General features: G+C 39.2%; 1 protein-coding gene across 3 annotated transcripts in view; it reads right to left on the reverse strand.

The window, feature by feature from the left end:
- The window catches only part of RIPOR3 (RIPOR family member 3), a 53,628-nt gene that overhangs the window by 17,929 nt on the left and 8,759 nt on the right, over positions 1–26,940 (reverse strand). For all 3 annotated transcript variants that reach the window (XM_086474989.1, XM_086474987.1, XM_086474988.1), the window contains exons 2-11: positions 13,557–13,685; positions 9,434–9,580; positions 6,059–6,137; positions 5,279–5,302; positions 5,095–5,148; positions 4,230–4,379; positions 3,661–3,724; positions 3,235–3,278; positions 2,422–2,547; positions 117–262 (exon numbers count right to left, since the gene is read on the reverse strand). In XM_086474989.1, the coding sequence (XP_086331115.1) occupies positions 117–262; positions 2,422–2,547; positions 3,235–3,278; positions 3,661–3,724; positions 4,230–4,379; positions 5,095–5,148; positions 5,279–5,302; positions 6,059–6,137; positions 9,434–9,580; positions 13,557–13,657 (935 nt within the window). In that variant the 5' untranslated portion in view covers positions 13,658–13,685. The remainder of the gene's footprint in view (positions 1–116; positions 263–2,421; positions 2,548–3,234; positions 3,279–3,660; positions 3,725–4,229; positions 4,380–5,094; positions 5,149–5,278; positions 5,303–6,058; positions 6,138–9,433; positions 9,581–13,556; positions 13,686–26,940) is intronic.

The raw sequence follows: 26,940 nt of genomic DNA on the forward strand, positions 1-26,940 counted from the left end.
CTGCAAATAAAAAGAGGACTATGATGTTGAATGCTACGAAGTGACATACTTTGGAGCCTTTAATTGATTTTGAATGTTTAGCTCCAGCTTTTTTTTCAATTTGAAGCTGTACTTACTTCCACAGGACCTCCAGCTGCAGCTTGATGGTGCCCAGTTCAGTTATATCCACAATGATTGCCTGAGGCTTGGTTGTAAAGAAGTTTATGCTGTCACATGTCACGACACCAACTAAAATAGTGGCCAGTCCTCGCAGCTCTGTCACCTGCAGCGACAGACAAAAGTATCCATTCTCATCTTACCAGACAATCCTGAGTCACGTGCATGGAAAGCAGAACACCCCAGGCTCAGATCTGCTCTAAGGCCCACAGCAAACTTAAAACTTTGACGCTCAATTCTGGGCTCCTAAACTGTTGTGAGCCAATATCCCCGCAAGAAATATGTCACAGATGGCTAGCAAAGAGGAAAGGAGTTCTATGAGTTGGGGAGACAGAGCTGTACAGCACTTCTGACAACAGAATTTGGTAGACTACAATTTTAAGAAAAACTAGTCTGAAATTTGGGAATTCTAGCTCTGGTATACACACAAGTAGCTCTCATGTATAGTACAGTCTAGCTTGTCTACATATTCGAACAACACTGTCATAAAAATATGTACCACAGAGAAGTACATTAGCCTACCTACACTAGACTATTTCAGCTCTCATTTGCCTAAAGGCTCTGGAAGCACAACTGTCTGCATCCACCATGACCTTTCTAACTGTCCTGAGCTCAGATGTGGACCAAAATCAGAACTTGTGTCATTTCTTTCCTCTGGCTCTGCAGGTGGCTCCAAGTGTGTTATCGATACAGTTACAGGCCTATGTTTTTTCCCAAGCTGGCACTTTGCTTCTTCAGCTACTTTAAAAAAAATTCTAATCAAACTCTTACTATAAAAACATACTCCCAACTGAAGATCAAATTGTTCTAGAAGCACATAAAGCATCAGACTCCACACAGAATTTTAGCACAAGTGCCTAAAGTCTACTTCAGGAATTAGTTATATGCCTCCATCTCCTTTAAGAGCCAGCAAAAGTTATGTTGCCAGGCTCCTCTTGGAACACCCTTTGGCACTTCTTAATTTTTATTTTTTTTTGTTTAAACCTGCTATGTATTTGTACTGGGCAAAGATTATTAAGTACAAAGTGGAAAGAGCAGGAGGGTGTGGAGAACATTAGTCAGTAGACTTTCATAAGCTGACAAAAAGAGTAAAGCTATCATTGTCATACAAAGTAATAGAAGTTTTTACAACTATTATGGGAAAACAGGGATCTGAATTAGCCTCTCACCTGATCTTCATTGTGCAGTGGCAGCAAAAAAATGCATTATAAGCACATTTCCCAAGGCTGTGCTGGCAAGATGCCAAAGTCTCTCCTATGTAACCCAGTTCTTGCTGCCAGATAGGAGGGGAACTTTGCAATAGCGGTTTTAACGCAGCTGCCAAAACTTGAAACCCTGCACTGGCACTGTTTCCTAGTAGAATAGGATCCAGCACAGCCTTCAATCTCAGCTCCTTTTAGGTTGACAGGAGTCATGCTGCAGAGTCCAGCCCACAGAAGATGCCAGACTACAGTGGAAATGCTGTTTAAGGATTAACTCCACCTGCTAGGTAAGCACCAGAACCAATGCCAGGGGCAGCTGCACAAGGGTCTATGAAAACTACAAGCTCCCCGCAAGGGTACCCACAATGTGTCAGCTACGTATCACAGGCCACTAGCACGAGTCCCTTACTGTTAAAGATATGACCTCTTCTGAGGCACTTCAAAAATAAAAATGTCAGAACTCTAAGTAAAGGTATGAATTACAGACAGTTTATACCAGCACATAAATGTTATTGGTTCTTCGCAGATATAGAGAATCTCTGGAGTAAAATATGACAAGAGAATCTGCAGTGCACCCAGATAAAGGGACATCTGAACTACACACTCAAAACATACACATGTGCAATGATACGTTTTCCATATACATATTTCTCTTTTTGAATAGAGAACAAAACTCCAAGTACCTAATATTCCACATGGGTGATATAAACAATATATACATACACATCTTTTTGCCTCCATATGTAGACTTCACCTAGAAAATCCCAGATACTGATCTAGGACTTTTTTTTAAAAAAAAAACAAAAACAACCACCACATATATCAGACTCCAGAATATGGGAAAGCAAACGCATTAATGCAGTTACGAGTGCCAGGAGCAAAGGAAAAAGAGAAGTAGATGCCTGTTCAGTAAGCAGATCATTGATTAACTTCCATTTTTATATAGCTAGGAAAAGAAAACTTAGAAATTTTTTACAAATGTTTGGTAGCCTAACAGACAACAAGTATAGCAGAAGACCTGTTAGCCCACTGATTCCAATCCAACCATTATATAGCAGCACACCTTGATTTCAAACTTCTCATGAAGATTTGGTATAAAAATCTTTTCTTCCTCATCCCATGTTTGGCTGTCATCAGTCTCAATCTTTCCTTTCAACCTCCATTTTTGGCGCCCCAGTCGCACAAACACCTAGAAACCACGAAGAAAAAAGGATGTTGGGTCAACATATCCCAGAACGTCCCCTTCAGTCCACAGGCCTCGTGCTGTTCCAGTACCATGGAGGCAAAGCCATTCCTTTGATCACAAATTTAGGAACTTGGATAAAGCTAGAAGATTGGAGGAAGGAATTCAGGTTGCAGGTTTTAACCCCTTAACTCAGTGCCAAATGACATTCCCCACCCACTCTAGGAGAACTGAAAAACTACCTTGCACAGCAAGCGTAGCAGTACTGGAATACAAGGCACACTGGAATTCATTTGGAACTACTAGAAGTAGGAGAGCAACCCAGTAAGATACTAACAGGCATTTAAATCACGCCAAGGGCAATCTGGCAAGGAACAGGCACAGCAACTGTTGCTTGATTCCAGGGCAACTTTGAAGGCAAAGACCTGACAGGTTGGTTTTGATAGACAATCACCACCATCTTTTAAACCCTCCCATAACACTTGAATCACATCTCTCCCTCTTCAGTCTCACAGGGCAGAGTAACTAGTGAATATGCCAAAGCACTGTTCTCATCAGAATAGTGCACATCATCGTTTTATCATAGTCCGTTTCCTGCTCCCCTTCTACATGTTGCACCCTTGCTCTCCTCTTCCTCTAATGCAAACTCATACCAGTAAAATAAAGGACAAAATGAATTGCTGTATACTGCACCTCATACTGGTCCCCTGGGCAGAGACGTGCAAAGCCCACCAACCCTGAAAAGAGAAGGAAAACTCCTAATACTTGTAGAGTTTTACAATGTCCCGCCAAGCTTGTAATAAATAAAGTGACTATCTCACTAACACCCCCTTGTGCTCAACTCTGTGCTAGCCCAAAACACTCTTAAGTAAAAGGACAAACTTTAATTAAGCTGAGGAAAGAAAGCTTGTCAGCTTTTGTAGTCAAATATAAAAATACCATTGCAGATCTGTTTTACTGTGCTGAAGCAAACAGAAGCTTGCCAAAATTCTGTTTAGGGTTTGATCCAGAAAGTCAGTGGAAGCAACTCACACTGAATAAACGGACTCTCAATGGATCAGATTGCTACACAGGAATCTCAAAATCAATTGCTGAGTCTTGAACAACAAAGGAACATACCTTTCATCTTCAAGTGAAACTCTCCCAAATGGACCTCCAACGCCCCTTCTATAAAGCACATGTCCTAGAAGAAAGACTCAACAGTCACTAGACTGAAAAGCAGTGCAGAGTAGCTACCTTCCCATACATGCCATTTTCTTATCTCTAAAGGACTTAGGCTTTTTTTGCCGCTCCACAGAAGAGTGCTACTGCTTGAGCAGCTCATTGTCAGTTACCTTCCACTGCCCATTTTGTAACAATAGCATAGCATTATTCATTATTCAATTCTCATCTCATTGCTTCCAGTGGAATTCATAATGGACCCCAGTATTAAAGCAAAAATTCAAAGGATTTTTCACTTGTCTTCATGACTGGATGAAGACAAGCTGAGTAGGTGCAGAGAATTCAAGAGCTTTGCCTGTGAAGTATTTATCCCACAAGCTTCAGTTCACATTACATACCTGTATTTCATTCACATGTTAAGTTTTTAACCTGCACTGTTAAAAAAAAGCTAGCAGCAAGTACTTTTTTTTTTTTTTTTTTGCTAAGGAATAGTAAGGTCTTCCTTACATCTGTGCAGTATTTCCTACCTCTGTGCACTCTTGGAAGTTCTTGTAAAGCTCCACTAGGCTCTCTCTGGAGGCTTTGGTGGAAGGAGACAAGGAAAAGGCATGTTTCATATTAGTGGCCCCATCTCGTAGTCTGCACTGGATACAGTAAGCTTCATAGAGTTCTTCTACCTTTAAGATTCAGGGCAGAGAGGAAGAATTACCCCAGCATAGTTTTAAAAAGTTTTGGAAAGGAACATCAGCAGTCTTTCCTAGCAAAAAAAAATCCCAAATAAATCCCATTATCATAGTATTGCAGAATGCTGCAACTCCTGTATTTTACAGGCTGATTAGAGTGCAGCAGTTTGTAGACATTCCTGCAACAAAGTATGGGATATTGAGAAACAATTCATTCTGCTATTATCAGACTAGAAGACAAGGAGCAGAGTAACACTTTGTTTAGGGAAAAATTACTTGGGGAGCAGGAAACTGATTCCCTCAATACAGCTTAAATCACCTACACCTTTAGCTATGTCAGAGGAGAGACTTGATTACTTTGGAAGCAGATGGCAGACAGAGCCATGGACTCCACAGAACTGCCTTGTGGGAAGTGGGGGAGAACATGTAAGTGTTCCCACAGCAGCATTTTCTGAATAAACTGGCAGAGTACACAAACTGGTTTCACAGGCAAACTCAGGTTGGGTTGCACCAAACATTCAGCCTGAATAGAGCCATTCAAGAAAATAAATAAATAAAAATCCTCTCCTTCTGTAAAAAGAGCGGTTACAGCTTTCAGAAAGTACCCAGCATTATTCCCCTTCAGATGAATTATAATAAAAGTATTTTCTATGTCGTTTGCCTGTACAGCAGTGTAAGCCTTACACGTGCAAGATATAAAACGCCTTACCTTGCTTATGTGAAACTCCAGTTTTCTGATGTATCTCTCCACAGAGCGGATTTGCTTTTGAAGAGAGGAGAGAGAGAGGGGGACTTGAGAAATTATTTCCTAAATGTGCCTTTAAGTAATACAGTAGACACATCATCAATTTTTCTTTATTTGCAACATTGCATCTTATTCTCAATAGTCTTACCTTATCCAGGTCATAGTAGAAAGCCTGAAAGAGAAATAGTACAGGCTGAATAGATAAGCATGTATATTTGTACATATTAACGACACTTTCATATGTACTGCAAGACTCACTAGGCATATCTTAAGTTACACTAAATTAAGATGCATCGTTTACTACAAGGAGACAGTCCAACATCTTTAGAAGTAGTTTCATTTTCTGTTCATGGTTGGTTGGTTTTCACAGGTCCTTGAAATGAGATAGTCTCACCATCAGCTATAACAAGGACTTGAACACTGGTCACAGTATATGCAAGTTTCTAAATTTTTTTTTTTTTTAAATAACCTAGCTATTATCTCCCAAATGAAAGGCAAAGTTGGATCTGCAAGTTGTCTTTTCATTAGCACTGTTGTTGAAGGTACTTCTAGGGAGCTGTGAACTTGACAGAACCCGAGTTGCTAGGACACATTCATCAACTATGGAAAATCAAACACAATCTTTATCACCATTTCTCTCCATACAGAGTCAGGGACCAACACTGATCACTAAACAGACACAAGGAGATACTATCCCAGTAAGAAAAGGAACACGATCTGAAGAACACTGCTGGATGCTGAAAACGTGAAATCCCAAGTTTAATTCTGACATCTAGAGCTAACTTGTTTGACAAATTTCTGACTGTGATGCCTTGCTGGATCTCACCTCAGTGCTTTAACTGGAAAACCCCTGGAAGTCCCAGATGTGAGACGGCATCTACTTCTGTGACTTTATTTTTAAAGTCATTTAACATTAAAAGCATCTTACCAATCTGGAATTCCTTTTGGTATCTTTGTGTCGACCAGAGAGATAATCCAATTCAGCCTGCTGTGCTTCCAAGTACTCACTAGAGAGGAAGAAAACCCAGTGTTACATTCTTCTGGTACATTCATTGTAACACCACCCCAAAGAATTTTTCAGCAGAATGTTACAAAGCAAATTCCTTCTCTAGAAGCCTTCTGTTGTTTTACTCTCTAGAGATATGAGTGGCTATAAAGGGAGACATAGGTCAACAAATGAAAAAAGGTAGTTTGTGTAGACAAGAGTCACTCCTAGAAGAGCATTTGTATAAAATGAGTGCCAGCAGATGCTGGTTACTGTTACCTAATATTTAAAGATGCCGTACATTAGGAATCCTCCTGAATCCTTTTTAATCCTCCAAGATGTGGAATATTACAGTGCAATTCAAGAAAGCCACTACTCCTGCATAAGGTATATACATGTACACATGCACACACTGCAATCAGGCATTCACTATTTCTTGTTTCCCTTCATCTAAAATAGATCATTCAAGTGAAAGATAGGCTTTATTCTAGGAACGTGAGGCAAAACAAAACCAGACAGTAGAATTGGAAGTACTACTAAATGCAAGAGGAAAGGAGAGATGTAGGAGACCAGTAAGCTCTAACACACACATAACCCAGCTCACATCTTTTCAGATTTCTTTATTCCTGTTTGGCCTTCTGGAACCTTTGCATTAAGGCAGAAGATCAGTTCATTTGTTGAGCAAATGAGCTCTTTTTACTGAGGAGTAAAATTCATCAACCAACTCCATCTTACAAAGTCATACAATTGCAACATGAAACACTGGCGCTACAAAACGAAGCTCATAGAAGTACTCCACATGTAAGGTAGGGCACGTGTCATTCAGCATTTTAGCTAACAGAGCTGAATACCACCTTTTAGTATGGTAGACAATTTCTTAATGTAACCATTACTTGTTCCAGAATGGGAACTATTTTGTAAGGTGTGAAGCACTTGGTGCCAGTTGGCTTCTATAGAGTTGCCTGCATGCAAAGGTTGTCCCTTAGGAGTTCTCACAGGGCCTTAAACTACTCCTGCTGAGACCATCTTCTTCCAACATTGCTTTTAATACAGAGCAGACTTAGGTAACTTTTTCCTCTTACGCTTAAAAGGGAACAAGAGTGACCTGGTAAATACTACATTATAAGACACACTCTCTGAGCAGTCAAAATAACCTCATTTTAGACAGCTGTACTTCTTCACATTTGCTTTGCTGCATTTCATTTTCTTACTTTTTCAACACCAGTTCCCCCAAGACATCCAGTGGCTCCAGCACTCAGCTGGCTGCTCTTTACACTCGGCTATTAACAGCTCAGTGCAGAAGTAGCCAAGGCTGGTGGCACAAAAGAGTTCACTTTCTTTTTAGAAGGGCTCCATCACTTTTAGATTTAAGTATGTTACAATTGCCAGCTTGATAGACTGGTACACAGATAGTTAACAGAATGTGAAGTTATTGGAATAGTACCCAGATGGTTAACAGAATAAAGAGCTATTATCTATAGCTATAAAGAAACAGGCACGTAAAACATGTTCTGGAGTGACTAAAAATTCAAGTCACTCCAGCACCAAGCGGACTTAGTCTGCATCTACTTAAAATTTGGACTTTGCATTGCTATTTGATACAGTTGTTTTCTGTAGGTTCCTTTAGTCAATTAGTTAGCTACTCAGTTTTGGCAGGAGTCTGATCATACAGCACTCGCTGCAGAACTGGGAACAAATTCTGATCCACTTTACAGTTTCTCCTCCCAAAGCTCTGATAAATTCTAAACTCTGCAAAAACATTTGATTTCATTATTTGTTTTAAATCTAAATCCACTAATAAGACATTGACTGATATTTTTAGGGCTAAGATTTTATAGTCTTTTATCGGAATAAAAATGTGACGCATCGGAGTTTACAATGTATTATTACAGTGTGTTTTATGTTCTCTGCTTAAGAAAACAAACTGTTATCAGAATTAATACAGTAGCAAAATGTTGAGTACAACAGCAACATACATGAAAGAACTGTTGGTAGGATGCCAGCAGAAAGAGCTATGGGGTTTACAAATCCAAGGAAAGGTATTTTTTATCTTCCGACAGTAGCTTCAGGGTGTAAAGTTCCTATGATATTGGACTAGACCCACCAACATCAACTGTAACGATTTAAGATGTGTATTTTTATATAATAAGATTTGAGGACTCAGTTAAAGGTTCATCAGTTTCAATCACTGATGGAGGCAAACAGCACTTGCTACCACTTCCCTTCTGGTCTATAATACCAAGAGAACAAGCTCATCCATGGTTTATTTGCTATTTCAGCACTGAATATTGTCAGTGTTTCTATGAGGTAACTGACAGCTGCCCCAGAGTCAGAATATCCTAAATTCAGATTGCCAGCCCATCCTTTGATCTTTATTATGTCTGCTGCATACACCCCACATCTGCCAGATGGAGACAATGGACAAAATCAGTCTTTTCACTCAAGTCTGTACTGATGCAACATCGACTGTGAAGTCAACCATAATAAAGACTCTGAAATAGTGCTACATTTCAAGCAAGATGACGTTATTTACATGACCATAAGATAATGGAGTTGTACTACAGCTCTGTTTCACCACCTCAAGTCAGCTGAAGTTTTCAGGTGGATTTGCTTAGTCCTTTCCCTTACAACAAGCCACTCGGAGATGAGAGAGTACTTTTGAACTCCAGGGCTTAATTCTATTAAAAGGGGGGGGGGGGGGGGGGGGGGGGGGCAGACAACACACCAAAACCAAACGCCACCCCCCCACTACAATATCTAACTCTAAGTGTTCTCTAATTAGCATAGGGAGAATAGAAATGGTTTACGAACCAGCCTCCCCACTGTGTCCTTGCAGGGCACACCCTCGCTTTCAGACTTGGTTTTAAATCAGCTTTTTGAAACAAAGCAAACTCCACACAGCTCCCTCTCCAGAAACTTTCTGCCAATCACCCCCCAGGTCTGGCTGTCCCATCCCTATCCAAGTCTCTCCTTGATCTGCAGATCTCCTGCCTGCCACCCTGCATGCTCTGAAAGCCTCCCTTCCTCAAGGGAGCTCAGTTGCTCCCCAAGAGATGGAGAACCTCCCCACAGAGTTCTACCTGCCACTGATTTTTAGAGAAGCCTAACAAACTAGGAACAAATGAAAACATCAGAGCACTTTGTTTGCAAGCAGACTGTCTGGGAGTGAATGAAACTTGTTCTACAAGGTCCCAAGCCAGTGTCTGCGAAAGTCACTACGTATGTTTAGAGATTCCAGATGGAGACAGAGAACAGCAATAGGCAGACTTAAGCAATGTGACTAGGTAAGGCAAATTACAATATTTTAAAAGTCCTTACTTCAGTCCTTTCTTCAAAGCTTCAAAAATTTTCTTCACCTGCGGTGGCTTTGGATCCCAGAGGACTGCCCCCTTCTGCAGGGAGTTATAAGCCTTGGAGGATTTCAGTGACATTCTTGATCTCACTGAACTTCTGCTGAGAGACTTCCTGTAGAAAGAGAAAAGAAATACGGGAAAGATGCAAAACCCATCACCTGAGAGAAGAGAAATGTCTAACACAGAGAGCTTCCAGGCTACAAGTTACATGTCCAATCCCATATACCTTTACTCAAAGGAACAAAGCTCTTGGACACACTGAGAATACTTTTACAGATAACACTAGAAAGTTAAGGCCCAGCCCTAAATACCTAGTGCAAAAAGCTGCAAGGCTTTATGTAACTTCAACAATAATAATTTCAATTTGAAAGATCTCCTTCTCCAAGCTTGATGCAGACTCTGAGAAGCCTAGAGGTTCTCTTTTATCCTGGTCTAAATGAAGAAAAACTGTGCAGGTCCCCATTTCTCTGGGAAGGTGGGGGGCGCACTGAGGAAGGAAAACAAAAGCTCATTTTTATAACAAGTCAAAACCAAGTTAGTGTTCATACTGCTAGCAATTGTCTTAACAGACATCCATGGCAGCTAGCCACAGCCCTGCTTCTGTGCGCACGTTCACACCAGTTGTTGGGTCAACTACACAGCTAGTCAAGTAAGCCACGCTGCAGGACAATGATATTCCCATTCTGACTCTCACCTGCAATTCAGGAAAACGAGGCAACAAACTTTTGATCTGCCCAAGGTCTAACTGATAAAGCTAACATAAAAAGCCTTTAGAAATAGCCATGTCTTTGCCTGCATTCACTATCCATTTAAATGATGGCTTAGAGCCCCACTCCATTTTAGAAAATCAAGTTACCAAGCCCAGATTGCATACAAGATATAATTATCAAGGTGTTTTTTCAGTGTCTAACACATCACTTTTAAAACCAACTACAAAACCAAAATTAAATATTGTTTCTAGCAGAAGTCCCACACACAGAATTTTTTGTGCTAACCTAGAGTTAGAACACCCCAAGCCATTAGTCACAAATATCTACAACATTTAAACCAGAAAATGAGCTCTCTGCAAATGGTTCTTTCACGTTGTCAGATTCCTGCCTGGCTTACCTTCATCAAGACACTCCTCCAAGTCTTACTTATTTTTACATAGTTTTGTTAATAATCCCTGTAAGTCAAGCCTCTAAAATACCATTACCTAACAAAGTTTCCTATTCCACCAAGCCAAGCCAACTGGTTGCTCTCAGAGAAGCTTTCTACCTTCTCTACAGTCTCTATCCCAAATTCAGCTCACCTGGAGAAATGACGAACTTCGACAGGCTTAATACTTAGCCAATGGCTGGTTTAAATTCTAGGCATGTGACTAAAGGCCTAAGGAGATTATTGAGCTTGATGATTAAAGCCTAGGCCCAGCACACCTGAGAGCTCTCCCCAGTCCTATTATAGAAACCTTTGAGTAACTACTTTATCCTGGTGCTAAATTTCCACTGAACTGCATTTTTTAACTTACAATCTGAAAAAAATCTGATAAAATTAGGTGTTGCTAAACATTACTGGTTATTTAATTACTTCACCCCAATGATTATCTTAGTTTTTCATGATGGCTTAATATAAAGTACTAATTAACCAAACCTTTTGGAGTTCAGGTTACCTATAACAAGGAACATAACTATTAAATTAGAAACTTACACTAATATTGTTTTCTTTCGTAAGATAATGAATCTTTGAGCATTCCATGCAAAGTGAGAGGGTTTCAACAGCAGTAACACTGAAGGGACAGTCTAGCCAATAACAGCAGTTGAAAGAGTCTCCTAGAAGAATCACCACTTAAAATTCTTTCATGCAAAGAAGGAAATAGCATTCAGTTCCATGCTTTAGATGAGTACTCTAATTAACAAGATACCATATGGAAGATATAAGATAATTCTATCTTTTGAAATGAAGAAGCCCAAATTACTTGTGGATTTTGTTTATTTTTTGAAAGGAAAGGACTTTGATATTTGCCTTCAGAGTTTCGAACTGCAAATCCTAAACTCAGGAAATAATTTCCCTTCAGTTTAAGTATAGCATCTAAACACTGCATATGGATAGGCTGGGATTTAAAACTCACTGTTTCCCTCAGTATCTCCTACTGACAGACATAGTCCATACATACTCAGTGCACTGATATTAAGAATCTCATTTTCATACATTTCACAGGAAAGTTAAGTGGCTGACAAGGGCCCTTAGGGACAGTAGCTAAAAGCTAGATGCCATGTTGCTGCTTTCCCTTGTGAACTTAATAATTTAAGTATCAGATTTCCCACTTTATAGATAACAGCAATAATATCTACTTCCTGTGGAGACCATTGTGAGGAAAAATCAAATAATCTGCCTGACGGAGAGCCTCTAAAGGAAGTTGCTAAAGAAATGCAAAAGTATATTTAGCATCTGCTTAAGAATCTCCATGTGGACCTGATTTGTGTGTCATCCTTTGGACAGACTTTGCATAGGGCCCCTGCAATCTCCTGCTGTGTTTTCCAACAGTGCCTGAGGGAGAGATAAGCTAGGAAAGGGTGATTAAAAAAATTTCTTCACTATGCTGGGGAAGGCTCTCCTGTGTTCACTGGGCTGTGACTGAGTATCTAGTACACAAATTTTCCTTATTGCAGTGATTCCTGAACAAAACTGTCTGTCTAAACACTTAAATAATGAAAAGCAACATCATAAAAAGTGCATACAGGCATTTAGTCAGAAAAACTTTGCAGCTAAAAGTAACAGAATAATCTTAAGGGATATATTAACTCTTCTGTTTGGAGCGTTCTTACCCCGCTGGACTGTGCCTTTGTTGGAGAAACAGCTGTTCCAACACTTTTCCTGGTAGATCCTTTACCTGCTAGAACTCCCCCTCTGTACTTGAGCTCAGGTCTGTTCATATAATTTATTGACAGTGTTTTTCTCAAGATCTTAGTGATTGGTGTGATTTTAGATGCCCTATCTTTGCTAAGTGTAATATTGTTTTTCAGCTTCCACAACAAATTAATTTATTCAAATATGCAGACTTCTTGATTACATCACAATCGTGCTGGAATTTCACTTTTGCTCATATTTTACCTTGCTGTGTTTAACTAAAAGGCTAATTCAGTTATTTGGTTCTTTGAAAAGATCTTCTAAGACATGAGTCAGGTATTTTACTGATACACAATAGGATCTTTTTGAGTACAATACGTTTAGAGGAACACTTTCCAATACTTCTATATGATACTACTAAATGATTCACCTTGTTATTATTCTATCATGCATTGGCAGTCAGCAATTATACTGATTTTCCATTTACATATCAGATCTTCTAAAAGCATTCAACAGGCTATACAGGAATCACTAAATTCAGAAAAACACTTCTAGTGTAAAAGCTGCACAGTTATCTACATCAAGCAGTGCTACACAACAATTTCTGATAAACAAAAAGGGAAAAACAGTGCAGGATGATTTAGTAATTATGGAGCTCGACTGCAGACTGAAAGACTGGACTGCAACCTTGGCTATACTACAGACCTGTTACTGATAGCAGCAAATCTGCAGTGGCCTTCTTGGCCTGTTTGTAGTCCTCCCTTCCTTTCATATGGCATTGCCAGAAAGCAGCCCTTCTTCTCGTGTAATGCTGCTCTGCTCACATAACTCCAAGAGAATCTGAGTTGGGTTCAGTTACATATTTTGCCAGGATTCGCCACTAACATCCCCATCTTTTTAAAGGTCTATGAGATTTTTAATTGCCACAACTATTCAGAAGGTTTTAGTCAGAAAACATCAGTACTGGGCTGCTAGCAAGAAGGGTTGCAGCCCTTCATTCTTCTAGAAGAAAAGGACACTACTAACGGTCTGATACACAATCTCTGCAACTTAGCCATCTCTGAACTGCAGCGTGTATAGTAGTAAGATAGTATGGTGTGAAGTATAGCTATTTATCAGTGAACCATGACAACACCCAATAGTTTTAAGATAAAATTAAGGAACAACTTCTACTCATAGATGCCTTAGGTTAAAAAATACATTCATAGTACCTAATGTCTGTTGCCCAAATGATCAGGTCCTTTTCTTTTTGTGTTACTTACGCTAATTTTCTGCTTTGCACAGTGCTGAATCCAGTGAAGGAACAACTCCTGCTGATACCACCCCCATCACCAGGAGAGACAAATGTGAGTTTGACCGACATGATTGCCAGTCAGTAAGTCTGTTGGCTTCTGAAATAAACAGAAAAACAGATGAGTCAAATCCTTCTTGGCAGTTCAGGCTTGTGCTGCTGCAAGTGCTGAGCTGCTTGGAAGTGGAAAGTCAGAACAACAGACAGTAGATTAAATAGAAAAAAAGACTTGTCTGCTATACACGTTTCCTCTGTTGCCATCCACAATACAATTAATAAGGGACTGAACAGTCTAAACCAGAATCTCTCATGCCTTCTTCAATTCCTGATTGATTTTACAAACTCACTATGTAAAAACCAGAATAGCCTCAATTCACAGACTCACTACATTTCTGATTTTTTAAAAACCCCATAATTGTCCCACCGCTTAAGGACTTCAGGCCAATCAGTGTATTTCCAAATCGGTACGGATGCTAGACACTTAAGCCCCAGACTTAGTCAGGTCCAAAAAGCAGTTCCTTGCATCTGTGCAGAGCCACACTGGAGTCAATGGTAGAACTGGCTGAGTATGGTACTTAAGCCTAAGGCAGAAGTCTGGTTTCAACCATAAATTTCAGGTTCATGCTCCTCCTCTGGCAGGATTTCTCCTGGATTGCTCTCTTCTGTTTTCCATCAGTCAAACTCTTTTGCTTTCTGAAGAATTGTGTTCTCTGCCATACGTCTATAGAATCCAAGTTACAATGTAAGTAACAGACATATCCTTCAAAGCAGCTGTAGAAAATCACTCAGACAATTAATACACAGAAAAATTCCCTTCCTCCCCCCCTCAATCTGGTATAATATAAACACCACAACTGAGTAAAACTGAGTAAAACAAAAAGCTGGAGTATCTATTTGTAGAAAGAAGTACAAACTCCAATAGAGAGCTCTATAAGCTCCACGCAAAAGTTTGTCCTACATTACAGAACGTGCTCTGAAGAAGAGTGAGCTCTTAATCTATCAGATACCAGAAAGAAACATCCACACTCAACCCCTGTGCCTGACATTATCCCACCAGCATGGCTACAATTAGTCAGACAAGAAGCCCAGAAATGTCAAGGTAAGACTTTTCCTGGCTCTGCCCCTAACTCGGAGAGCAACTTAACTCAATGCTCTTCCAGACTGCACATAAAGAACTGAATGGTTAAATATACTTCCCAAGAGGAGTGAGATTTGAGAGTGTTTTGCTAATTCTGGGCTAGTCTACAAGTACAGGGAATTACTGTAAGTGACTATGCTTTAGGTATCATTATCTACCAAAGCAGTAACAAAAGTTGTCATGGACTTCCACAAGCAGAGATCCTGCGGTGAGACCTGACTATTTCATTAGAAGCCACTCAGTCAGTTCCCTGGGCTGAGGTCTAAGACTCCCATTTCTTTGTCTGTTCTACAGGTTGTGCCAACCTCATGAATGCATCTGTGAAAACCAGGCAAAAAATTTTAGAACAAGATGTGAAAATGATAAATTTGAGCTAAACAGCTACCTGCTTTGCAAGGCAACTAGTTCGTCAAAAGAGGTGTTGGACACAGCTAAGTATTTTGTATCTCAGTGCATCGAAGTCCACATGACTCCATAGCTTGAGTAGCATCAACAGAAATCTGTTACATGGAAAAATTTAAGTGTATCATAATCACCTTTTAATCACACTGTACAACACTTATGTTCTCTTGCTGTGAAAGGATGCCTTTTTAACACTCTTAATCAGAGATCGTACTTGCATCACATCGTAGCTGAAGTTTCAAAATATTTTCCATTCTTTCCTCTAGTTTTCAGATGCTTATAAGTCTCTGAACAGTCACCCCATCAAAAGGATCATTAGACTGAAAAAAACATGCAACTTACTGAAAAATGTAATTGCATAACAAGCTGTTAAAGGAAGAAATAAAAGGAATAGCCTCATGGTTATTGACCACATCCCTCATCAAGGCTAAGCCAGATTCCCAGGATCTATTCTTCAGCTCTCTAACTTGGGAAAGTTAGTTCACGATTAGAAAGGGAGGAAGAAAGTGCAGGAAAAGCTTGTCTAATTTTCAGGACTCCTAGAGCCTTCACAGCATGAGACTGAAAGCCTGTGAAGCATATAGATACAAAACAAATAAAAACAGGCAGACCCTTGACAGGGAACAGAAAGTGGAAAATGACGACAAGACTCCCAAAGTGAAAATCTGTGATACTGAACTCTAGTGTCCCGGTTTGGCTGGGACAGAATCACACCCAGCCATGCTGGGCAGGCCGTTAGCAGTTTTGAGTCAGCCAGGGCAGCTGCCCTGGGTTAGCTACGGGTGTAGCCCATCCCATAGTGTCATGGTCATTATCAAGGGGGAAGGTTTGCTGAGAAGGGAGCTCCTGTAGGGTTCCTCTTGCTTCTTCTCTGTTGTCTTCTTCTGCTTTTGAGGACTGCTCTCCTGTTGATTATGGCCACTGCAGATTCATTTGGCTGAGTATAACTTTGTATGCCTTTGTTGGCATTAGTGCTATTTCATTAAATCTGTTTTCGTTTCAATCCATGGGTCTCCTCTCCTTTTCCCAATTCCCCTTCCTGGCTGGTAAGGGTTGTTGGGTGATAGAGCAACTGTTATAGTTTAGCCCCAGATATGGGCTAAATATAGACATCTAGTTGTGAAGAATCAAGTTGGAAATGTACAGACCCCCCAAACCTGAAGTGGTGAAAGAAATAAATTGCTTGAATTGCCTAGACTCAATTCTGTTGCCACATTTGATTTTGTAAATCAAATTTAATTCTGGACTTCAAGAAGATATACTGCTGCAAATCTGTAGAAATGAATTGTGCCTCACTTGTGCATAGCCATAAGCATCTAAAAATTCTCATGGGTTGTTTGTTTTTAATTGCACAAAGCTCAGTCCTCAAGGCCACTGACCGTGTCATATTCTGCTGTAACATGTAGCTACATTTACAAGCACGTTTTCACAGTTCCTTCTTACGAGAATGAAGAGAATTTAAATAATGTTAGGAAAGCACCATTAAAGGGGTTACCTTTCTTACTTTAATGTTGACAAAGTCAAATAACACTTGGTACACACCTGCATATTTTTTTTGTAGTGACATAGAAATCTTAGAGCTTATTTCTTAGAGCTTCTGAGTAGAAGACCATAAGTAGGATGTCAAGACAACATTTTATTTGTAAGAAAGATTTATAAATGCAGTTGTTTAAACAGAGGGTTTTGTTAGCCAGAGTGTCTGTATGAAAGTGCTGAGTTATGTTACAGCTGCCCCTGAGAAAAAGCATCTGGACACCTCTCAAACTCAACTTTCCCTTTAGGCTAGAAATAAATCAGATAAGGACCCCTGACAAAGCTGAGTTCAAGTCTGTCTTACAACCTGTAACCTCTGCTGTGTAGGCCAATGTCTCCAAATCTCATAAATACAGGGATTATACCCTGGGGAGCAGAGGAACTTCCTCTCTTTTAATCTTCCCAAAAAAGCACAGAATGTGAATATGGTAGCTAGCTAGGGGCTGGTGTATGTAGAGCACAGAAATATCAGGCCAAACCGAAGGAGTTTATTGCCAGGGCAATAGAAACATCGAACTATTGGAAAAAAACAAGGAGCCTTGAAAAAGTCTTATAAAGCTTTTGAGTCTCAAAACAGACCTCCAAACTGCCAAGTACTAATGGACTCAAACATTTTAGTAGGTGTGATTTTGTAAGAATGAGACTTCAGGTCTCAGAAATGTATTTTTAATGTAAATCAATGCAGTATTTTTTCAAATTAAAGGAGTACGTTTGTTTGAATGATCTGCCATAATAGACTACCAGCATTCAACCTCCAGTGCCACCAGGTGTCCAGGTATGTAGGGTCAAACATTTGAGCTTCTATGCAGCAGTGAGTACGCTCAAACTGCATGTTTTGCTTTGTCTCTGTAAGTATTAGGATATTCCTCAAGCATAATGACCTTCATCCTCTACAAACAAAAAACTGGTGTCTGTTTGTGTTTATGGCTAAACTTTTCCAGCCCTAGTCAAATATTTAATTGTTTCTGGGCACAATGGTTTCAACAATTTTATTAGGAAAATATGACTCACTGACTTCTTGCAAAATATTTCTGCTTGTGTTTTGTACTTTACATTAGCAGCCATGTTTTCCTTTTAGTATCTTCAAGAGGTTCACTTGAACTTGCTGAACTGTTGCTAGAGTAAGGTATTCATGTTTCCTTAGAATTTATAATGTTCCAATTGTGAGCGACCAGTTGGTTGAGACACACACTTGCTCCTAGTTGTGTGTCTGCAAAAACTGCACCAGACTAGTGTTTCCTTCAGCCACCTGCGGACGCACGTACCGAGCTGATAGCCCAGGCAACAGTGGCTACATATCTCACTGGTATGTCAGTACCTGCTGTTCACTGGCTTCAGCAAGCAGTGGCTGCCTAACAAAATAAAAGGCAGTTTGAAATCAAGTAAATTATTAGTCACTATAGAAAATAAACACAATGACTGAACACAAACTATCAAATGTCAATCACTTCAATGTCTTAGGATCATGTTTGTGATTCTGGATACATTGTGTCATCATGACAATTTGTCTTACACCACCTGATGCTCACTTTCTCCTTACATTTTCAGACTGTTGTTATTTCTGTACATAATTTTATTGCAAATATTACATTAGCTTTACTTGGAAGGACAATAGAGCCATTCTATCTTCTCCTTGTGGAAACCAGAGAGTCAATTTCATTTTGCATTATCACAACATAATCCTTTTCTCAGTGTCTGATGTGCTCAACATTTTAATTGAGGGACTGCAGCCTTGACCCCAAAATACGAGGCTTATATTTGAGGCTAATATTTATGGCTGTCCTCTTAGTAAGTAGATTTCTGCATAGCATAGTACATAGATTCTACTGTAGGGTTGCCACCTAGAGTCTATGTCTTTGTAGAGCACGGTTTTATAAAATTCACTTCAGCTCCATGACAGCCAAACAAATTTGCCATTAACATGTACCAGTTTTATACCATTGCTACTGAAACTCAATTTTCACTGTACGTAACCAAAATCAGCAGTGATTAAGTACACGAACATTCAGTGACTTTAGAGACATTCTCTGGACTTAGTCTAGAAATGATCTGTGATTCCAACTAACCACCCGCTATTTCAAAAAACCCTTCAAAGGTGCTAAGTTACTCATTCCACTCCACTGAATTTATTATAAACTCCACCGCAATAACTGTTTGCTGCTATAATTGTATCTGTATTAGGGTTTCAGGTGACAGAAATACATACTGCAAACACTTAATAGGTGAAGAGACAACTGTAACATAATTACACCAGAAAATTTCTAGCATAAGTCAAATTTAAGACTGATTTTGCAAACTGGGCTACATTTGTCTACCATCACATGGATGTAATCACAATTATTTTTCTTCCTCTCATTTATTTCAAAACTCAGGAACAATGGGATTAACTAACACTTCTGAATGCTTATGATGGGTGGTATCTATTTCAAAACACTTGTGGCAGACAATGGAATTTGAGTTTTTCATGACACTGATAAACAAAATCAGGTTGCCACAATGTATTAAATACTGTCAAACATTTTGAACAAAGTCTTCGGGCTGATCTGAAGCTTTTTGTGATTTCAGTGTACCGTGGAACAGGCTGGAAATTTCTAGACCTTGGCACTTTCTTTGCAGCATTGGACATCTAGAGAATCCAGACCATTAAAATTAATGAAACTCCTGAGCTGTGATAACATCATGACTCAGCCCTAATTACTCTAAAGGTAGATGGAATGAAGGCTGACTGAATGAAGTGCCCATCTTGTGTACTGCACAGTGTTGAATCCACTGGGAAAATACACACTATATTTAATCTTTGCTCTTGAGCATTCTTTAGAAAAAAACACTGACCTCAGTAGCAATGTCTACTTCGCTAGATAAACATTCCAAATTTATGATTAAAACCCCCTAAATTTTAAGCATTTTTGTTCGATTGTTAGACAAACATTCTATTTATACAGTTATTGGCAGAACTAAGAAAAATTTCTCCGGTTATTTTACTAGAGATGAAAAGTCATTTGAATTAGGGAGACAGAAAGTGCCCTTAATGCTGCATCTCCATATCGCTATTTTAACACAGCATTACACTCAAATAGGGATCCTTTCTTCAGATGAATCCTTTTTGTGGAAAGGATTCACAGCAGAATCTGAAAAGCTTATATGTAATTCACTTTAACACAGGCATTCTGATTTGTGGATATCATTTATGCAGAACTGGTGTCTCACACCAACACTTATAACCTCTAACTAGTCCACCACACAGACAACGGAAGAGCCGCTGCAGTTACAGATACAGAAAATATATGTTTGATATTTTGTTTTTATATGGTAAAACAGATTTGCGAAAATGGTGGTAATGGAGACAAATCGCTGCCTGTGACGAGCTTTTGAAAATTTTCCCCTTAGTACATTTATCATCCGTCTCTGAAGCACTAAGAGGTAAATTTTGCTTCTCCCTTGCACATTTCCTGCTCTCCCATCTCACCCCTGCTCGTCTTTCTCTTCCCTGGTTCCTATAATCTGAATAGAACAATGTAGACAGCTGAACTTGTTCAGCCTTCTTTTCAGAAAAATCCAATCCATGTAGGAAACCATCTTCTACCAAAGAGGTATGTTTAGTTACAGTGCTGTAAAGTCCACTGGATATAGATGTACAGAGCCATGAACAATCATTCTTCCACTCATATTCAGCAGACATTTCTGCTGGCTTAAGATTGAGCAATGTGAGCAATTACATAGCAATTTTGTGGCAAGTAGAAGATTTTGCTTCTCTACGAGATATACATGAGTTCCACACAACTTCTTGGCCTAAACCTGTTTCATTCTGATTACTAGACAGGCCCTTCACTTTGCACCAAACTTACTCTGTCGGGTTGTATTTTGAAAATCACAAACGATTCAGGAATATAATCCCATTCTCAAAAGTAATTTAGGCTCTTAGGAGACAGTTCAATTGATTTTTAATAAGAATTACATTCATAGTTTTCATTAGTTAGAAAGATGGAGCTTCAGTGTGTAACTCATTTTGGTACTTTCGCAAATTTTATCTAGGAAGATTCAACTCTTAAATATATATTCAAATACTGCATATCTGACATACTTTCCTCCTAGCCATATTCAAGCCATAAGAAGAAAATCAGATAAACGGCTTTGATCCAAGTTATTGCTTTAGTCATTAGGCCCTTCTATAGCTTTATGCCAGTGTCTGGAAATGAAGTTCTGCAGTCCAGGTTTCCAATGCAGTAATAAATTTAAATATCATAAGCAGTCCCCTCAGCTTCTCCTATGCTGGAGGTAGTGTCTCTGATGTAACCATTTCTAGTGTAGTTCTTTGAACACAGGACTCCACTTTCAGGTCCAAGATGACCTGTTTTTCAAGCCTGCAATTCAAAATGTTACTGTATTTCTAATTAGTTTTCATCTAAGCATACAGATCCAAGTTCTATTCTCAGTGACACTGGTGCACATCCAGAGGAAATGAATCAGTCATTTATTCCAGATTTCCAGTAGAATCCCAGCAGCAAATGTTGGCCTGCACTTAGTTAATGACCTGGAAACTATTTTTCAAGACATAATTTTGCGGTCAATTTTGTACCTCCCTCTAGTGGCAGCAGATATCAGACAAACGAAGCACAAAGGAGACCTTGTCACAGGTCACACACTGATGTATTGTGCCTATTTATTTCATGGAAATTTGTTACTCGGAATCAAGGTTGGCTGTAAATCCCACGGTAACTTTTTTGTAATGTTGTAATAAGAAAAGAATCAGTGATTGCATATAACCAAAATCCTCGTTTACTTCCTTTGCCAGTATGCAGCATTTTCATGCAGCCACATGTAGTTTCTCCATGCTTGCCTACATCATAGCTCTTCTAGTTGCTGTGAGTATTTTTGCATTGAGTTTTGCTTTCCTCCTCAGGGAGAGGCACAGAACAATTCACCCATTATCAGCTGATTTATGAGCACAGGGCTTGCTGCTAGCTCCTCTGGTTTCAATTTCAAACTTGATGACAAACTTGCAAGTCTGAATCAGAGATTCAGGAATGTGGCAGGCTCCACACGCTAGCCTGACTTGCAGCTTTTCCAGCTTTGGCAGAATTTGAGTCTGCAGTTAACTACATTATAATGAATACTTAAAAACAAATTCCTAACAAGAGAAGAAGCAGATGGCACTGAAGGACAGCAATTTACAAGTGATGAACAGGCTCTTCAATTTCTGACAAGGGAAAATTTGCCTAGCAGCAAGGCACTGAATTCTACCAATTCTGTCCTTGAGAGGTTTCGCCTTCTTAATTAGGAACCCCGAGGAACATTCTTCTTGTGATACATATCTCATTTTCCTTGTTTTCCCCAATCTATGCCTGAATGTATGTTACAGATGACTTATCAGGTGTGATTGTCTCCATCCATCGGCTAATACAGGAGCCTCCTAAAAGCCCATTTCCAGGTCAATCACAAAATAAGGCAGATCCTTTATCTCAGCCTAGGGTTGTGGAAAGTACCAAGTCTAAGCTTCAACAGAAATCACCATTTTGATTATTACACTTAAAAGATTAACCAAAACAGATTACAAACTTCCAGTAATAGTGAAATTTGATGTTCAACAGTATTCGGGATGTATTTTCTTATCTTCAAAAACTGAAGTCTGTGACAATATACCAGTATGTGTCCTGGGGTGTGCTTCTCAAGTGGGAGAAACTGCCTGGCATTTAGCTATCTGATCAAGGATATTGTCCCTTTATTAAGAATTAAACCATTAAGTCAACTTCCTATGGCAATCATGTTTTATTCCCATAAACGTTACCAAGACAATCTTGTGCCACAGAAATAATGAAGTTGGAATCAGTATCCCAAAGAACACTGGAAATAGAGGAAAAGTATACAAAATGTCATATAAGAGGGAAATAGGAGAGAGAAAAGGTTTATGTTTTAAAGCAAAGTATTTTCTTTAATGCTGAGTAGACACAGACTTAGTTTTTTGAGTCAGTATTTCCACTATCTATCAGTGAATCTCGGTACCTACCTTAAGATAATGAAAAAGGGTGTATTTTGTTAGAAAGAGATATCAAAACCAAGACAATTTAGAATGTCTCTCATTGACCAACTAACAGCTGAAGCATCAAAAAATTATTTGGTGTTTGAACATTTTATCTACGCTGAATTTACTCATTATCTTCTAACACAGGCTTGAACTCATTGTGTTTTCTAACAAAATAGGGTAGCTGTCATAGCAATCCTAACATTGTGTTCTGTACTAATGTTCCCCTTCTGCAGACACTCCACAAGCATGTAAAGTTTACTTGTGGAAAAAACCAAGAAGCTTTGCATATATGTGGATATATCTGTATTTTCCCCTTTGTGTCTTACCCATTCCTAATACATACACTCTGACATTCATGGCCCACATTTTTTATGCTGTTATTCTCTGCTTTTATTTGATTTGGGTTTGTTTTTAATGAGGTGAACTTTGCACAGCCCAACTCTAGCTCCTATAAAATCTATGTCTTAAATGGCCAGATTTAGTGATTTTTGTATGGAAAAAAAAAAAAGGCTTACATACTAACCACACAGCTGTACTTGGAAACAGATGTTTTACCCCCTTTAAACTGAACTAATGAGGACAGGAATAGGCAACAGATAGGTCAGGAAAACTTCTGTCTAGATTTTTGAATTTGGAATTATGGAAAGAGTACAGAAAAGACTGGTGCTTCCACATAAGGGGAGGGGAGAAGGATGGTAATTGCACTGATGATGAAAATTTGCACTGCTATACTAGCTTCAAGGCACTTCCAGCTCACAGCCCTGTTCATCCCAGTGTTAGTTTGATCCACTTAACTCACACAAGTATCCCGTAGAGACCAGGCCAGATCCTCCGTTTATATGAACTGTTTTAACTCTATTCAAATCAGAAGTCCATGATTTGGCTCCGTGTCTCCTTTGCATTCAGCAGGTGTGAAAGGACGCTACATCACCTCTTTCAAGACTCATGTAAAATAAAGTAGGCCAATCATTTAGGAGCAGATGCTGTGAAAACTGTAACTTCTGATAGAAATCTGACTACATATGAAAATTTTTTAAAGTAACTTTGCCCATCATATAAAACATAAAGTATCTTCTGCTGCTAGTTTGGAACTAGATAATGTTTTTAGGACCATCACTTCTCTGCCCAATCTTGCTCCCATCAAAGTCACTGGGAGCATTGCCATAACTTCAGAGAGAGGACGAACATGACCTTTGTAGTCATGATTTGGCACTCACACCAGAAGAATGCATTAGTGATGGCTTTCTATAGAAAAGATGCATCAGGTTTTCCCTCTGGTCCGTGGCTTAGGCTTCTTCAAAAAATTATTCTTGATTTGTCTTTCTATGCTCTTCATCAGTATGCTCCCTTGCAGCACAGAGCGGGTCCTTTGCACTAAGCCACAGCAGCAAAAAAGAATCTTCTGCTGTATCAGGCTTTGTGAGACACAATCATTACATGCAGAGGAAACTGGGTTTAGTGGGGCCCTAGTTCCCCTGGGGACTACCATAATATAAATTATTAATAATAAAAATAAACACTGGCTAGCTTGAACTTCTCTTCATTCCCTTAGAGCTTATTTTTGTGACAGAATTAGCTAAATAAAGCCCACTTGAAAGAATGCTTAATTGCAAACTGTCCAAACAAAACAAAATGGAACTAATTGGTTCTTAAATATTAAACATTCAAAAGTAGATGGCTTTGGAAACAGCTGAAAGACTAATGTATATTAGGATACACATGGTAAAGCGAGCAGTTAAGAAAAATGCAGTCTAAACTGGACTACGTTTACTTTTAAACCAGATATTCAAGTTTTGTCAGTCTGGTGCTGCCTAGAAACAGCTTTGGGTTATTTCAAGCCCAAACAGAATTACAGCAATATTCTTTTGAAAGTTATAAAATCAGAAGTGTCAAACTTGTATACTGACTTCTGGACATAGTTAGCGCAGGAAAGACTACAAGATCTCCAATGATCAGTACTCCATGGAGTGCCCCTTAAACCTCTTTCAGCCCAAGAAAGGTGGCTTTAGCAAAGACTACTGTTTCAACTGTTCTTTTCTAAAGCAGTTATTTTCCTGGAAGTGGGTAGGGAGAGCTCGCATAAAGAGTTCTGACAACACATCTCTAAAGGAGAGTGGTGACGCCTTCCATCAGAGTAACTGATTGCAGATCTGCCTTGGTCCTTATAAACCTCCTTTCTTCAGCCCTGTGTTTTTGTTACTGCTATTTAATTTGAATATTTCGCAGTCAGCTAATAGAAAGAATCTGTTTGGGCATATGAAAACTCCCTTTTCACATTCTGTAAAGGCTAATACAGCTGCCACAGTTATTTCTTAAATCAGAAGTATTTCTAGCAAGACTAGAAAATGGTATCTCTAATGTGACTGAAATTTGTAAATAAGAAAAAAATTCTACATTGGAAAGAAGCAAGAAGTAGGTAAGTTATAAGCAAAATAAGAGTAAAATTAATTTTCAAAATTAAATAGTGGTAGAAGAATTTTTCTTTGGAGGACCACTGGGTGCTGTGACATGAAATCAGACTAGTGGTAAGCCATTGAAAGTGCATTGCCTAATCAGCCACATGTTTACCTTCACACTTATCAATAACTGACATTAACAAGACTTCTGCCAGAGATAATAAATTCCTGGAAATGTCAGGCTTTTCTACATCACTCAGCCTAAGCACAAGAGAGCTACTCACTGGAAGAAAAAAAGGCAGACATAACTGGAAGTGCTAAGCAGAAATTGCTCAGCAGGATCAGTTGAGATCAAACCACTTCAGCATTTAGGCCAAAAGCTAATCTAATTTTAAGGTCCCTTGAAATGTTATGAATATCATCAACAAACACGGCAAGAGTCACTCACGAAAATGTGTTTCGGTTTTGTGCACAAAAAAAATCAATCAGCTCTCTGTCTCAAACTTCTTCAAAGACTGTGAACCCAATTGTTTGCTCCCTGAGGACTCAAAGCTTTTACTGCAACTAGCAGTCACATCTGCTTAGTGTTCCATATTTTTCAGCATCACAAGGAGTTTTTCTTAGGCCTTGGACTGGTTTACTCAGCACCTATGTGTTAAGTACAACAACAAAACTCCAACAGAAGAGGTAACTAAGGTCTCCTGCCAGTTTGTTTCTACCTCTCTCCGCAAAAGACACAGGCAATCCTGGCCAAAGGGGTATTCTGATACGAGTATTTTGCCAGCATAGCTAAATCTTTATGGATTTGACATTCCTCTTAGTGCTCACAGCTATGCCAGAAACTGTAACACAGATCTATACAGCCACACAAGAAAGCATTGTTAATGTATCTAGTATAGTTTTGAAAGGTATTAGTAGTCTGCAGATAATGTAAAAAAATCCTTCAATGTGAACACTGCCTGTGCATCTATACTACCAGCACAGCACTTCTGTCAGAATATTGCTATTATTTACTAAAAAAGGTCTCCTAGAATGAATGGAGCGACTTGGCAAGCCTGCGCTTTCTATCAGCATAATTAAAACTATCCCTCAGACCTAAAACAATTAGTACTAACACGTGCACAAGTTTACTGTGCACTATAACTGCTTCCATACTTGCCTCTTTGCTAATTCAGCCATGTTGGTAAAAGAAACCATTTTTCACAGACCTTACCCAATTTAGCTGAGGGCAGGAATCTGTAATATAGACAGGGAACGTATCACTTATGTCTCTTTAGATACTACAAGGACTTAGCTAATACAGATGTACTGCTATAAAGCATCAGGGAAAAGAATAAACTGTATTAGCATACAACACTGACATACCAATATAGCTGCAGAGCTTTTAATGTCATATGGCTACATCACTAAAAAAACCCTCAGCGGAGACAAAATTATAGCAGTACTACATTTAAGTGCAGAACAAAGGATAGGATGGCTACATGGACAGTGTAGAGTAACTACAATTCTCAGCTTATAAAAAAATCTGGGTAAGTCCTTCAAGCCTCATAAAACAAGACATATTTTTGTGATGTAAATTGACTTAGTCTATGTTAGACCCTGCTACTTACCTATGAGCCAATTATAACTGAGACCACTCTTGCAGAATAGGATTGTGCCACTTGACAGAACTGGGCCCCCTGTAGGAAAGTTCTCTTAGTTCCCTTTCAACATGGAAGGAGTCAATAGTAATGCTAACATGTGCACTGACTCAAGAGTGTGAAGAGCTCTTACTCAAAACCAATGAGCAAAAGACTCAAGGTAGCAATCTGTTCACTGTACATACCGATCCTTAGCTCATCAGCTCCTATGGTCCTAATAGAAT

This window comes from Leptosomus discolor, chromosome 17, assembly GCF_034619465.1.
Source record: "Leptosomus discolor isolate bLepDis1 chromosome 17, bLepDis1.hap2, whole genome shotgun sequence".
Taxonomy (NCBI): domain Eukaryota; kingdom Metazoa; phylum Chordata; class Aves; order Leptosomiformes; family Leptosomidae; genus Leptosomus; species Leptosomus discolor.